Here is a 16,630-nt window from a genome sequence, read left to right as displayed (position 1 = left end):
ACTGGATGCTTTCAGACGCACTGACCAGTAATTTTGTTTTGTCTCGGCGCGGATACCCTACGGTAAGGAGGCATAGCAGTAGAGACTGTGGAACAAACAATTAATAAATCACTGCCATGGGAGGTGTTTGGTTTAGGCTAATGACATCAATAATATAACATGTATGATCGGGGAAGATCTGACTAAGCTAAAAGTATGGACCGCTTTGAAAACTTAAAGGAGGGCCCTCCACAGCTGGAGACACATGGAGGCTTTCCCTCCAAGCCGGTAAAACATCTCGGCTCCTTCAAGGTCACAAATGAGACCTCAAAACAGGAAGTTCAATTTGAGAAATCTATTAAGTTCATGTTTTTCTGGGACTGTTTTACTCATGTTCTTTTTTGTGTTCATGTTTTTACGGAGTTTGAGTGGAGGGGGGTAGTGAAATCAAAGGTGACACCTGATTTATAATGGAAAGCCAAAAGGTTCCACTTAGGTTGGCTTCTTATAATGTGAAGGGTGTACTTAACCCGGTAAAAAGAAGTAAAATTCTGGGCAAAATGAAAAAAGACAAGGTAGATATAATATTTCTGCAAGAGACCCATTTAACCGATCCTGAACATGCTAAACTTAAAAGGCAAGGCTTTAACCAGGTTTACTCATCTTCCTATAAAACAGGACATAGAAGGGGGGTGGCTACACTGATATCAAAAAGAGTGGTCTTTGAAAAGATATCTGAAATCATGGACAAAGAAGGTAGGTATAATATGCTTGTAGGAAAATTAGAAGGATCAGAAGTAACTCTTCTAAATGTATATGCACCTCCAGGCGCGACGTGGGGGTTTTATAGACAAATATTTGATCTAATGATTACAAAAGCCCAGGGAATGGTGATTTGTGGTGGTGACTTTAATCTGAGACTGAATCCAAAGTGGGATGTGTCAAGAACAACTCAGGCTCAGAATAACACAGTAGGCAATAAGGTGAGAAAAATGATAAGAGAGATGGGCATTTGTGATGTATGGAGGGAGTTAAATCCTACAACTAAAGATTACACTTTTTATTCTCCACCACATAAAACCTACTCAAGGATCGATTATTTTTTTATGTACAGTAAAGATATTGGTTTTGTAAGGTCTTGTAAAATTGGGATAATGGACTTGTCAGACCACAGTCCAGTTTACCTAGATTTAACTTTAAAAAATAGCAAAAACACTTTTTCTTGGAGACTTAATTTAAATGTACTTAAAGGGAAAATGAAGGAAGATCTTCAAAAGGAAATTCAGTTATACCTATCAGAAAATGATAATGGGGAAGTGTCCCCACTTATGGTATGGGATGCAGGTAAAGCTGTCCTGAGAGGGAAAATCATTGCGAAACTGGCCCTACAAAAAAGGCTCAGACAGGAAAAATTAGATAAACTAGAAAAAGAGTTAGGTAATTTAGAAAAAAAACATAAAAAAGATGTCCAATTGGACATTACTCAGAAAATTAAGGAAATTAAAAATCAGATCAAAGAAATTTACGAGGTTGACATTCAGAAGAAGCTAACCTTTTTGAAACAGAGGTATTATGAAGTAGGTAGTAAATCGGCTAAAATTTTGGCTTATAAATTAAGAAAGCAACAAGCAGAGAGGGTAGTATATAAAATCAAAGACCCAATCACTAAACAAATGAAGCATGACTTTCAGGACATTCACAGTTGTTTTGAAAAATATTACAAAAATTTATATGCCCGGATGGCTAGTAAGGGGGACAGGTTACCTGAATCTCTGCTTGCTTCACTTAATCTCCCAACAATTACAGAAGACCAGAATAAAGTCTTATTGGCCAATGTGACCATAGGAGAACTCCAAAAGGCAATCCATAGACTCAAACCTAATAAGTCTCCAGGATCCGATGGGTTCCCAGCGGAATGGTATAAAACTTTCAGTGACTCCTTATCACCATTACTATTGAGAACATTCAATTGGGTCCTTGAAAAAGGGGAGATTCCTCCATCTTGGAGGGAAGCGATCATAACTGTAATACCGAAAGATGGAAAAGATAAGACAGACTGCAGTAATTACCGCCCAATTAGTTTGTTGAACCAGGATTATAAACTCTTCACATCAATTCTAGCAAAACGCTTAGAAATAATACTCCCAGATATTATACAGCTGGATCAAGCAGGGTTCATTAGACAGAGGCAAACACAGGACAACGTTAGAAGGACATTACATGTCATTAACCATATAAACAAAGACAATTTAGAGGCTGTATTGTTAGGGTTAGATGCAGAGAAGGCATTTGACTCTGTTGACTGGTCCTTCCTATATAAGACACTAGAGAGGTTCCAGTTCCATAATGATTTTGTTAAAATAATACAAGCTTTATATTATAAGCCAACAGCCAAAATTCGGATTAACGGAGGATTAACAAATAATTTTGAACTAGAAAGGGGATGTCGACAGGGCTGCCCTGTGTCCCCACTCTTATTTGCCATCTTTATAGAGCCCTTAAGTCAGTGGATAAGACAGAATGAGAAGATAAAGGGGATCATGGTGTCTCAAGAAGAACACAAAATTGCCTTGTTCGCTGATGATATTTTGATATACTTGGGGCATCCATCCACTTCCCTTCCAGAATTGCTTGTAACCCTGAGGGAATATGGATTACTATCAGGTTATAAACTAAACACCCACAAATCCCAAATTTTGACATTTAATTATTCGCCTAGCCAACTCATCAGAGAGGAATTTAAAGTCAATTGGGATTCAAAGTCAATTAAATATCTAGGTGTGAATATCCCCAAACACCTGAATATGATTATATCAGAGAATTACGACCCCTTGTTTTCCAAAATTAAATCTGATCTGACCAGGTGGAATCTAGTTCCCTTTCTAGGATTAGGCCAGAGGGTGGAAGCAATAAAAATGAATGTGTTACCCAGATTACTATATCTATTCCAAAACATACCAGCGGAACTTCCAAAAGGGAAATTCCAGGAACTAGACAAATTGATATCAAGATTTATTTGGCAGGGGAAGAGGCCAAGAATTCGCTATAAGATTCTTCAACTAGCAAAAGACAAAGGAGGCCTCTCTCTCCCGAATATAAAAAATTATTACCAAGCGGTGCAGATAAAAATTTTGGTTAACATTTGCAACCCTTCTTATAAAGCGAAGTGGAAAGACATAGAATGTCAGATATCTAGTGATATCCCTTTACAAGCAGTTATAGGGGACAGTGGATTGTTTATTCATCTAAAAGACATAAACCCATGGATAAAAATGTCAATTAGGATTTGGCATAGGATAGTCAATGAAAACAAGGCCAAAGAACCTTACTGGATCATAAGATGGATAGGATATGACTCAGATTTCTTGCCAAACAGGATGGATGCAAGATTTAAACAGTGGGCCAGTAAAGGGCTAATAAAATACAGTGACCTCTACGAGGGGGGCACAATGCGACAATTTCAAGATCTTAAAAATCGATTTGGTTTAACCAATCAAGACTTTTATAGATTTTTGCAACTTAGACACTACCTAGAGAAAACAACGAAAAAGGAAGAATTGCAACAAACTAATTTGGGTATAGTGAAGATATTTCTACTCAGTTACAGGTCAGACCCTGGACGTGGAAATATATCGAAGATATATAAGGTGTTGCAAGAGCTAGTAAGAGAGGATACTGCATATATCAAAGAGAAATGGGAGAAGGAGAGTAAAATCACGATACAGATGGAAACATGGGACAAAATAATTTTACAACAGTGGAAAAGTACATCTGCTCTGTCCTGGAGAGAATTTGGGTGGAAAAGTATAGTTAGGTTTTTTAGAGTTCCAGCTCAAAGGATTTCTTTGGGAGGTAGTACATCCTGCTGGAGATCCTGTGGCGAGAGCAAGGCAACACATTTTCATGTGTTTTGGGACTGCCCGGTCATTTTAAAATATTGGGAAGAAATTAAACTGAATATAGAGAAAGTCATGAAAATAGTGATTCCATCAGGGTTTGAGACCTTATGTCTGGGGCTAAGACCGGACATTGTTAAGGGACCTGAAAATAAATATATGTACAATATTCTACTATTAGCGAGTAAGAAAGCAATCACAAGGAAATGGTTGGTAAAAGATTCTCCTACAGTTGAGGATTGGATCAAAGTGGTTCAAGATATCTTTATAATGGAGAAGCTAACATTCATTCTCAGGCTTGAACAAGATAAGTTTGAAAGTTACTGGAAAAGCTGGATAAACTATCTAGCAACTTATAGGCAAGATGATGGGTAAAGTGATAAAAAACCCCTAGTTCCTGACTCCACTCATTTGGTTCTGTTTTTTGTTTCTGTTCAATAATTACACTATTACAGTGTTACACATGTATGCAGCAATCTATCTTCATTTGATTTGTTAATATTATAATTTGTGTTGCTGTTGCTCTTGTCACCGCTGTTATCACCCCATGATAAGATATTGTTAACAGGAGAAATCATGGATAAAGGAAGGTGCATATGGGGCAGACAAATTATTTATTATTACGGTTGTCATTGTTATTTTCTAGTTGTTATTATTATAATTTCTCTTTTTTTGGATAATTAGGTTGCCTATTAATCCAGTTATAAGTTTAACTGTATAGGAGTACCATGATAGAGAGTGTAGGTGCTTTTGTAATTATGTGATTTTTTTTTATCTTATTTTATTTATTTATTTATTTCTTTATTTATTTCTTTATTTTTCCTCTTTATTTTTTTTTCTTTCCTTCTTTTCCTTTTTTTAACCTAGTTTTTCTTGTCGTATCTGCTTAGATGATAAGACTGGATGACTTGTGTATAAAATTAAGAGCAACATGTATGAGCTGTATTTTCTTCAAATAAAGAGTTTAATAACAAAAAAAAAAAAAAAAAAAAAAACTGTAGGTTTACTTCAAAATATGTGTGTCAGATCCGTTCAGCATGTTTGGGCTTTTTATATTATTGCATCAAAGCCTGTTGGCACCAAACACAGCACACACAACATGTAGAGCACACACACCTCAGCTGGGTAACGTCAGGGCTCACTCAACGTCTGTGTGTGTTCCTATATGTACTGTGTATATAGGTCTGTGTGCCGCCAGGTGATGAGCGCAGGTATTAGGTTGTGTCCAATAGTCTAGTAGGAAGGTGGGGCTCCCTTGCACCCTATTAATATATTTTTCTAACTTACTTTTATGTAATGCTCAAGGTGTCTTGAAAACAAATTTCCATGTTCCCAACTCAAAATGTTTTCCCAGGGGTCCATCTGGCAAACATCTTTGCACCCATGTGTCTTTATAATGTTGGTGTGACAAATTAATTGAGAGGGTTTTTGTAATGATTTTAGCAAGTTGAAATTTGAAAAATAAGAAAGCAGTATAATTTACACTTCCTTTAAAATATCTTTATACTTCTACCAAACTGTGCAGTGCAGGTGAACTGAGGAATCGACAGATTAGAAGACAGATTAGGGAAAAACAACAAAATATGTGTTCAATAAGTCAAAAGTCAACTGGGATACTTGTTCCAAGAAACACTCATGTTGGATTGTGGAGCAACAGATGTTAGATTTGTCAACTGGCGGTTGTCTCTGCAGGGAGTAAACTCATCCTCCCCTGACCTCTTATATGACATTATGCTACATTCAGCCAGAGATGATGAAAGATACTGAGGCGTTCATGTCCCTGTTCTGTTATGTATGGCCAAGCCTCTAGAGACATTTCTTCATTCTGAACGTAGTGTCATGCAGAGAAACTGTAATGAAATAATGCAGCCTGCAGAGGCACTGCAAGTCAAATCATCATTTAATTTCCTGTCAGTTCTCCTGAGGGCTCAGAGGAGAATATCCATGAACTGGGGTTGTTCACCTCACTGACTGAGACAATTTAATACATATCTCAATACATGTTCAACAGTACGATGCATCTTAGAAAGTTTTAAATAGCCAGCTGTTTGGTATGATACGATTTAGCCCTATCACAATACAATCCGATGAACTATGTGAATCTTTACATTTTGATTCTATTGATGTTTGTAGGGTACCATTAGTTGCAAGAAGAAATCCTGGTAGTTTTGCTGAATCCAGTATCAGTAGAGACAGAGAGAAGGGGACATTACAGTGGCGTTAACATCTTTAAACTGCATTTTTTGCAGTAAGACGATCTGCTGCTCTGTTTCACATGAAGAGTGCTGTGGTTTGGATTGAATTTGACCGTGTAGAGGAAGTGGGGTGTGGAGGAACAGTGATGCTACGTGTTACCTGACGTCTCTGTGAGTCGGGAGACTTGTGGCTCTGTATGCTGCTGTCAGACACATTTTGTTCCTTATTTCTTCTAAAACACAAACGTTATGAAAGTTTGGTGGCACAACATCTGTTCTTTCACCGTTTGTTTAGAGGAAATGAAGAGGAGAGACCGGAGAGAGAGGGAGAGATAAAACAGGAAAGTTACGGCGGCAGTTCCTAGATGGCAGAAATGAAACGTGTGTCTTAATGAGATATGCCAGTATGTTAGTGCTGCATCGATTTTCATCGAGTCTGATCAGATGCATGAGTGAGTTGTCACACCCCTAATATTAACATTTAACAGTCAGAATTGTTTGTAGCCATTAACTGACAGTATTCTTTTTTTCCATATTTGTCCCACTTGCTACTGAAGTAGAGCTTGAGATCTGTACCCGAACCCCCTGAGACCTGACCAGTTCAGGTCACGCCATTTCTCACATATTTCATGGGGGTAACATCGGGTTTGGCCTGTACTGTATTTATTGTCCCTGTCACTGAAGACTCCTACTGTTTGGTGCACAGAGGGAAGCTTTTTAAGAAAATTGTTGAGGGTCTGATTGAAGGTCTATATTTTAGACTCTACCCTTAATGTCCCCTGGAAGTCTAAACTGAGCTGAGAGTTTCCAGAATAATTTGCATGTGCAAAATATTTCGGAGGAAATATACAGTGAAGTTATTGTGAACATTTGAGTTTCATGCTCTATTGAATAATTTGTTGCACTTGTTTGTGGTTTAATTTGTGCTGATTCTTGTGATCGGAAATTTCTGCAGCAGCTGTGCAGAGAAAATCAGATCCCGAGGAGTCTAATGTCTGTGTGTGTGTGCGTGTGTGTGTGTGCGTGTGCGTGTGTGTGTGTGTGTGTGTGTGTGTGTGTGTGTGTGCGTGTGCGTGTGCGTGTGCGTGTGCGTGTGTGTGTGCGTGTGCGTGTGTGAGATCGCGAGCGAGCGATACCAATCTCTCTGGAGCGAAGGTCAGTTACGTGAGGCTGCAGAGTTCCTGCAGGAACAAACACGTGACTTTCCGATAGTCGTCTCTATTTTTGACAGGATGGTGTAATTTCACTACACACACACACACACACACACACTTACTTACTGAAGGTGAAACAACTGCGTGTGTGTGTGTGTGTGTGTGTGTGTGTGTGTGTGTGTGTGGATGTTTGTTCACATGTTGTCAGACTGTGTTACATGTTACCGTGAAGCCCACCAACATGATCTTCCCACTGACGTCTCTCTCATGATTTACATCATGTTTGAACTGTGCATCTCAAAACATTACACAACGAGCAGAAACAGATTTTTAAATAGAGCTCGACTGATGAAAACGGAGCCGATCAAAATATAGAAAACATTACAGACATTACGGTGTGTCCCAGAGGACAGACCATTCTGTGTTGTTGTTTATTTCTGTCCATGTCAGTAACTAACGCTGCAGCTAATAATTTATTATCAGTCTGACAGTTATTTGTTTAGAATATCTCAGAAAATGGTCAAATCTGTTTCTCAGTGTTCAAGATGGCGTCTTCACATGTCTTGTTTTGTCCGCCCAACTGTCCAAAGCCCAAACACATTCAGTTTACTTTGATACAAAACTCAGGAAACCAGCAAAATATTCATACTTAAGAAAGAGATTGGAACCTGTTGATACAGCCACTTTATCAGGTACACCTGAATGCAGCTCCGCCACATTTCCACCTTTACAAAGCTCATAATGACCAGAGCTGGTAGTTGGTGGCTGCATCTTATTGAAATCCGTCTCTAATATTCTGACCTCCTCATGTCTCAGTAATACACGTGTCATTGGCCCGTGCGGACCACACCCAAATTTTTAAAGTAATGATGTTCGCTGTCTGCAGGGCATCTCTGTGAGGCAGCAGAGTCTAAAAAAAAGAGTAAAATCCAGACCGTGACTTTGGGCATTTTTACTGGTCTAACTGGGAAACTGGACATGCTGTCGTCATAGAAACAGATCATAAGATTATGATAAGTATTGAAACTTGCTGCTCTGAAGTTTCTGTCAGTCGACTAACTGTCTCGAAAATCTGAGACACTGAAGAACTTTCAACCAGAGAATGTGCAGAGAAATGACTGAAATACTTCCTGTTGATCAACTATATTGATTAATAGCTTCAGGGTCTCCAATGCACTTATTCTCAGAGACGGGCTGATCTCATCTACAATCGCTTATAAAAGTTTTAAATAAACTGTTCATTGAAAAAAAAGTCAGCTACTAAGAAGTGAAGTCCCTCAGATCCACAGCCAGACCATCCGCAGACCGTACACAGACAGTACGCAGACCGCCCGCAGACCGTACACAGACCGCCCGCAGACCGTCCACAGACCACCCGCAGACCGCCTGCAGACCACCCGCAGACCGCCCGCAGACCGCCCGCAGACCGTCCACAGACCGCCCGCAGACCGTCCACAGACCACCCGCAGACCGCCCGCAGACCATACACAGACCGCCCGCAGACCGTACACAGACCGCCCGCAGACCGTACACAGACCGCCCGCAGACCGCCCGCAGACCGCCCGCAGACCGCACACAGACCGCACACAGACCGTACACAGACTGCCCGCAGACCAACCGCAGAACATCCGCAGAACATCGCAGTGTCTCTTGCCATCAGCTGTGATCACAGTGGACAGTAAATTGTACTGATCGTCTGCGTAGGAGCCACAGATCAATAAGTTCAGATCAATAGGTTTTCTAGGCAGACAGCTGTGGTCAGTCTGAGTGTCGACTGTCAACAACATCATGAACCACAACTCATCTGACAAAAGATGATTCACTTTAAAGTAAAACTTTAAAGTACTTTTACTGTGCCAGAGTATTTATATGTACACACAGACAAATACTGTAGTTTTTACCAAAACTACCCAACAGTTTATACAAGTACAGCTAAAATGATTAATTATCAACTGTTGTGGTCATCATTTCAGGAGTGAGAGAAAAATATTCTGAATGATTAATCACAATCACAGAATGTCCAAACAGCAGAACCAGAACCAAATCACTATTTTTGGAAAAAGGAAAAATGTGAGAAAACAGCTTTATAATGAGGTACTGCACAGAACCTGACCTAAATATCTTTTTCTCATTTTTCTCTTCATTAAATGAGGATTATCTGTAATTTCTTATGTTTTTAACTTAAAGTCTTAAAGGTTCTGATTGAGGCGTTTGATCACAGAGAGACTAGTTTTCACTGTTGTCCCGTCCTGGTTGAACGAGGATCCTTGTGGCCTCTCTGAACCTCAGACCTCGTGCTGCTGGATTCAGTTCAGAGCTGTAAAATCGGGTTTTATGGCCGAGCCTCCTCAGTTAAAGGTCTGAAGTTCGACACCTGTTTGACTCCGTCAGTCTGAGCGACCATGATCACACCTCACCGGCTGGAGTCCTGCTGCACCGCTTCAGTCTCGTGAATTCTTTTGTTTTCTAACATTTTGATTTTGTTTACTGATATCTGAGCTCATTCACAGCTGGAAAGTAACTGAGTACATTTACTCAAGTAGTGGAGGATTCTTTGTACAGTATGTGGATACTATAACTGCTTAAACTTCATTTAAATGTTGATGATGTGACATTGACACGGATTTTAATTTTTTCGGTCATTTAAAACTTAAAATAATCTGGAACTGTTGTAAATTCATCAGACACAGACAGTTTTTTTCAAGTTAATCCCAAACATGAAGGTGTTTTCTTCTACAAGTGATGCTCTCGTCATTTGAGAACATATCAGTCATTGAGAACCCATCAAGATGTGAAATCACAATTTATTACTCACAGTAAAGAGAAAAATACCTCGACACTAAAATCAGTTCAGCTGTAGTGAGTGATCCTGGGAGCCAAACAAGCTGAATTTATTTGACATTTTTATGGATTTTATTAGAGACACAAACTGTAGACTTGGATTGAAACAAAATATCAAATGTCTGTTGTGACATTAACTTGGTCAGGTGTAGATATCAAACGCTCCTTCTGTGTGGAGTCAAAAGAGTGCCAGTAAGAAAAAAAAGTAAATTTAAGCATTTTCATTTATTTGTTCATTTATATTCTGTTTATATTTATATATTTTATTTAAGAATAAATATTTACATGTTTAATAGCAGTATGATAAAGCAACAGTGAAAAGTATAAGGAGAAATAAAAGGATAACAGTAATAAATTACATACAAAACGAATTTGAAAATATCCTGAAGGAGACTAATTTACATGCTAAATAAATATACATATATTTTAAAATGTATTATTGCAACATTATTATTAGTATGTTATTATTATAAATTGTCAGAAAATGTCATAAAATGTTGATCAAAGTCCAAGATGACGTCCTCAAATGTCTCGTTTTGTCCACAACTCAAAGATATTCAGTTTCCTGACAGAGAGGAAAGAAACCAGAAAATATTCACATTTAAGAAACTGGACTTTCTGTTCTTAAAAAAACAATTCTAACTGATTAATCGATCATCAAAATAGTTGCTGATTAATTTCAACACACACACACACACACACACACACACACACACACAGATATAATTTGTTGTCACTTTAAATGGACACAAATAAACAGAAACATCAGACCGTGTGTGTGTGTGTGTGTGTGTGTGTGTGTGTGTGTGTGTGTGTGTGTGTGTGTGTGTGTGTGTGTGTGAGAGACTGTTGAGTTTTCATTAATAACATTAACACGTATCTGAAGTGTCCATGTACAGGATAAGAATTAAATCAGCCAATCAGAGAGCAGGGATCTCTGTTGCTACAGTATGAAGTCCTGCCTCAGAGAGCAGCTGTCAGTCTGTGGTCAGGACTGAGAGGTTAGGAGGTGTTTGGTATGAACACCTGTTGCTCTCTGAGTGGGCGGGGACGTTCTCGCTGCTGTTCACGTCACACGCTGCTCATCTGTGTTACAGTGACACGTCTGTCTGTACAGGAAGAGAGCTGAACTGTTGGTTCACATGAAAATATTCTGTTCTGGATCTACAGTAACAGTATAAATACATGTCTGTGCATTTAAAGGGACAGTTCACTGCAAAATCACCCTGTAGTGCTGTTCATCCAGGTGAGGCAGTTTTAGTATGAGCTGCAGAGTTTTGGAAATATCAGCTGTTAAGATGTCTGACTTCTCCCCAGTATCATGGAACTAGACGACCATCAGTTTGTGGAGCTCAAAGAGACAAAAAATACGTTTGAAAAGTTAAAAACCAGTGTCTCTTTCCAAAAATCATGACCCAGTTACTCAAGATAATCCGCAGACTGTGTTGTGAGCAGTTTGATGTAGGAACTACTTTCCTTCTAGTAGGAAAAAAGTAGTTTGGTAGATTCTGCTGCAGAAAGAAAGAAGTGTTGATGCTTTAAGCACCAAAAGCTGAGTGCAAATTAGTCCCATTATATTCAAAAGATGGCAGAAATCTCTACAGCCGATCTCTCCAAAACTCTGCAGCTCAACCAGAATAAAATCTGTATGACAAACATCACTTCAGGCCAGCAGAAAAATCTGTCTTTTTGATTTCAGGGTGAGCTGCCCCTTTCAATCAAACATCATGAATGAATAATGATGTCGCTGTCTTTTGTTTCCTGTTTGAACAGAAACTGCGTGACGCTGGTGTCGAGGTGCCAGAGGCCGGCAAGAACGGAGCAGGACCACAGGAGGAGAACAAGAACCTGAAAGAGGAGGTGAAGACCCTGAAGGAGGAGCTGGACACCACCAAGAAAGGTAAGCAGGAGGAGGAGGAGGAGGAGGAGATAGAAATAGAAATTCTAAGTATGAAAAATATTGTGCATTATACACAACACTGCAGAATCAGTCACATCTTTAAAATCACTTCTCTTTATAAAAAAACTTTCTATTGATTTGTTTAAAAAGTGCTTTATAAATAAAATTTATTATTATGAGAGGAGACTCCAGGGAGGAGAGGAACTAAAGTAACTAAACTGTGTAAAGTTCAAACTGGTATTTGAATACAGTACTGTAAGTGTAAATGTACTTTATGGTTTGCAGCTCTGCAGAAATCTGAAAGTGACGTTCGTGCGATGAAGAAACAGGCTGAGAATCTGACGGTGGAGTACGACAGACTGCTGGACGAACACAGCAAACTCCTGGTAACACACACACACACACACACACACACACACACACACACACACACCACGTCTGTTTAAGGCATCACTGGAAACCTTAAACTTAAAACCGTGAATCTGTTTTTATACTTGACACAAATACCGTAATACCTGTAATAAACCAGCTCAACAAGAACCCAAACCAGACATGTAAAATAATTATGACTGTCAGGAAAGAATCAAATTTAGTGATGATATTTTGTATGAAACAAGTACAGCATCAGTTACCATGGTGACCTAGCCAGGTTAAAAGAGACAGACACCTTTATGATGTTCAAGCCTCTGCCTTTAGACCCAACAGACCTCACTAATGCATCAGTCTTGTTTCACAGCACACCTCTCAGGTGCAGCTACATATTATCTGTATTTTGCAGGTTGTAAAATTTGCAAGTTTTATGTTAATGTCAGCCGTTTTCCAGAGAACTGTTTTGAACATTTTATCCAAAAAAAAAAAAAATAGATTTCATTTTTTTTCTCACTAAACTTGTATTGAAGCTGGATTCAGTTCCATCATTTGAAGACATCATGTTGGATCAATATTTTCTGACCAAGCAACAAATTGTTTTGTGGAAAAATTGTCAGATTGATTCCTTGTTGAAAAACAGGTTCAAACGTGTAAAAAGAGGTGGAGCACACGGACTCCTGTTTTCACACGTTTGACCTGTTTTTCAATTAACAAGATTGTGACAGGATCAATTAATGAGTTTGAGCCAAAAAGGTTCAAATTCTCTGATTTCAGCTTCTTAAATGTGAATATTTACTGGTTTCTTTACTCTTTGAATTTGTGGACAAAACAAGACATTTGAGGACGTCATCTTGGACTTTGATCAACATTTTTCACCATTTTCTGATATTTTGAAACAAAACTGTGTTGAAAGATGCGCTTGAATGTTTTCTGTAGCTTCAAGTGTGCAGAAGTTAAGGTCAAGTATGTTTTAAGGTTTCTCTCATAGACTTACAGTGTAAAAAACTGTTTAAAAATAAATATAAATAAGTAAAAACTGAACTTGTAGGGATGAGCAGCAGCAGCTCCTCCTCCTTCACAAAGGAAATCTCATGTCCTCAAATCTAAAACAACGTTTATATTTGAGCCAATACGGTATTTATTGGAGTGTTGTTTTGTTTGTGCAGCAGCACACAGAGGCACGCTCACAATCCATAAAAGGAAAACCGATCGATCAGATACACGACAGATTATCTATAAATCTATACTCACCCGTACTGTACATGTGTGTCTCTGCTGAAGTTATATTTAGCTGCTTCAGTGTTATGTGTCTGATCAATGTAACAGCAGCTGGTCCACCTTAAATCTGCCTGACAGAGAACACACACACACACACACACACACACACACACACACACACACACACACACACACAGTGAGGATGGTTATGTAACAAACCTAGAAATACACACACGTCCATGTCCATGATATGTAGACGGCTGGTTTATCACAGGCTCTGGTTCCAGGTTTAAAGAAGATGTTGACTGTAATGATATAAAGAGATTCTCTCTGCAGCTGAACAGTTAATCACATTTAATCAAATTCATTCTGTAATTGTTAAAGATATTATATGCAACATTTTTGTGAAAAATAAACGTGAAAAAAAACCCTTTTTTGATCACTATTTTTCAACTAGTGATCAATCTGGCAATAATTTCCCTACTAATCGATCAGTTGTTTGGTTCAGAAAATGTTGATCCTCAAATGTCTTGTTTTGTTCACAACTCAAAGGAAAGAAACCACAAAATATTCACATTGAAGAAGCTGAAATCAGAGAATTTGCTAAATTTCTCAAACTGATTACTTGATTATCAAAATAGCTGAATTGATTAATCATTGCATCTCTAGTTTTCTGTTAAACAAGTGTAGAGTCACATGCAAACAATAAATGAAATTATATTTATAAGGACAACAGTAAAATGTACTAGTATTACAGTTTCCCTCATTTTTATCCGCAGGGCAATTTAAATCTTAAACTGTATCACATTTTACTTCCAGATGGTCTTTTGTTTTTGTTGTTTTGGCTGTTTTTATTTACTTATTCTTAAAATTTTAATTGTTGCTTTTATTTATTTATTTTTTACTTCTTGTTGCCACTTTTATGAAAGTTTCTCTTTGGTGTTTTTTATTGTCTTGTTTTACTCGACTCCTTCGATGTATTTAAGAGTTCACATAAAGGCTGAATGAATGTCAGCCAGCTGGAAAAGTTTCAACTGCTGCCTTTTGATGAGACGTTTTGAAACTTATAAAATGATAAAAGACAACTGGACAACATAAAGACAGTGACGAAACAAGAACTGTGAAGACAGAACAGAAACATGCAGAACATGACAATAAATCAACAACAACAAACTGGATTTCAGCATAAATAAGCCTGCAGGCAGGTTCTGTTACACACAGAGCAGCGGACATCAATAAAATACAACCGTCAACATGTAATATGGAGTCTGAGTCTGCAGGCCACGCCCCCACAGCTGAGGAATATTATATCATCCATCTTTGTTACTCCTCAGTTCTGCACAAACTCACTCTAATATCAACTTCTTGTGGTTATCTTATCAATATCCACCATGAGAAGCAGGTGATTATCAGTTATCAGTGTCGAGCTGATAAGAATCTGTATCTTGCATCCTGAGTCAGTGGTCATAAAAACAGACACTGAATTCTCCTCGTCTTTCTTCTGCTCTCTGTCTGTGAGAGCTGCAGCTGCAGAAAATAAAACTTTATGTCTCTGATTCTCTCGATGCTGGTTTGTTTTCAGCAGCGGAGCTCCGGGGACGACGTTTAATGAGCGCTGCAGCACTTCATCAGTTAACTGTCATTAGGGTCGGTCGATATGTTAAAATGTTCTAACCGGCCATCGTCAGCCCATCCATCAGTCCACCAGTCATATCTTCATCCCCCCTCCCACCTCCTCCCACCTCCTCCCGTCTCTGCTGAGACGTGTGAACAAAATAAACTCACAGTGTCAAGAAACAAACAGAGAAATACAAACAGTCACCTTCTGAATTCAAGTTTCTCTCTATCAGGATCATAACAATATGTCAAATATCACAATTAAAAAAAATCTATCTACTGAGATATTACAGGAATAATATTTTATTTTATTTTATTTTATTCTCTATCTGTGTCAGTTACAATTCCCAGAGGATGTTTTCGAGTTGTTCATCCATCTCTCATCTTCTCCTGATATCTTTATTAACTGTTTTTTTTGCACGTTTAGCTCATAGTTGCCGCGTTTATTTTATTTTAGTAGAAACACTTTAAGAAAAAACTTTCTATGAACAAAAGGCTGTTTTCTGTTTTGTAATATCATGTTCTGTGTTTGTTTTTTTTTAGTAATATTGTACCGTGAGTTTTTGGTATCATTACATCTCTAGACTTTACTGTAAATAATTTTGAGAGTGTAAAATAATATAAAAATAGAAATATGCTGTTTTTCCTGCTGGATGTAATGACGTCTGCAGCCTGAAGGCGGCGCTCACGCTGTGCCCTGTTCCCTGTCTGCAGGCGACCAGCGACAAGAAATCTGACTGAGGAGGACGAAGACGGTTTGCAGCTTCTCTCATCTTCACCTTCATCATCTCTCCTTCCTTCAACAGTCTGCAGCTCCAGCGTCCCCCTCAGCAATGTGATGTCACTTCCTCTCTTCTGGATTAGCAGGCAGCGCTGGGCTGTGATTGGTTTATTTCATGTGGTTTAAAAAAAAGTCCCATCTGACTGTTGGAGCTTCATCAGCTGAGTGTCAGTCAGCTGTCTGTTAGTTTTTTTTGTTGTTGTTCTTTTGTTTTTTTTGTTTTTCGGTTCCTGATCTGGTCATTCCTGCTTCCTGCTGCTGGAGAAATTCAGTCGTGTTTTCTGCAGGAAAAGACGAGTTTCATTCCAAAATCAGAGGTCCAGCGTTCTTAAAGACACCTGCACTCCTGTACCGATAACTAAAATTAACATATTGCACCTTGTAGATTAAAAAAAGTCTCCAAACAGCTTTTTTCCAAACATCACGTTGTGTGAATTTCTCCAAAACGACTGTTGCATTTTGGGTTGTGAATGAATGTAAGCTGACGGGTTTCATTGAGAATCTACAGAATGATTGATGGATGAACGGAGCTGCTGTGACACAGAACACGTCACTTTGTACGAGCAAAACAAAAGATCAGGAGGTTTTCTTTAAGCTTTAACTGTTTATTGATTTGAAAATGTTCCCACATGTTGTTCATGACGGTTGAAACTTATCACAGCAGATTTGAATCTTTTAAT

The 16,630-nt window shown here is 38.5% G+C and overlaps 1 protein-coding gene across 1 annotated transcript in view; it reads left to right on the top strand.

Annotated features, from left to right (window-relative positions):
- The window catches only part of bcap31 (B cell receptor associated protein 31), a 30,824-nt gene extending 14,682 nt beyond the window's left edge, over positions 1-16,142 (top strand). Inside the window, exons 6-8 of the mRNA XM_084720143.1 lie at positions 11,839-11,965; positions 12,251-12,351; positions 15,884-16,142. Coding sequence (XP_084576269.1) covers positions 11,839-11,965; positions 12,251-12,351; positions 15,884-15,910 — 255 coding nt within the window. The 3' untranslated portion in view covers positions 15,911-16,142. The remainder of the gene's footprint in view (positions 1-11,838; positions 11,966-12,250; positions 12,352-15,883) is intronic.
- The last annotated feature ends 488 nt before the right edge of the window (positions 16,143-16,630 follow it).

This window comes from Lutjanus erythropterus, chromosome 6, assembly GCF_056507025.1.
Source record: "Lutjanus erythropterus isolate fLutEry1 chromosome 6, fLutEry1.hap2, whole genome shotgun sequence".
NCBI classification, from domain to species: Eukaryota; Metazoa; Chordata; class Actinopteri; order Lutjaniformes; family Lutjanidae; genus Lutjanus; species Lutjanus erythropterus.
The sequence above is the reverse complement of the archived record's forward strand: the minus strand, read 5'-3'. Positions and strand labels throughout refer to the sequence as shown.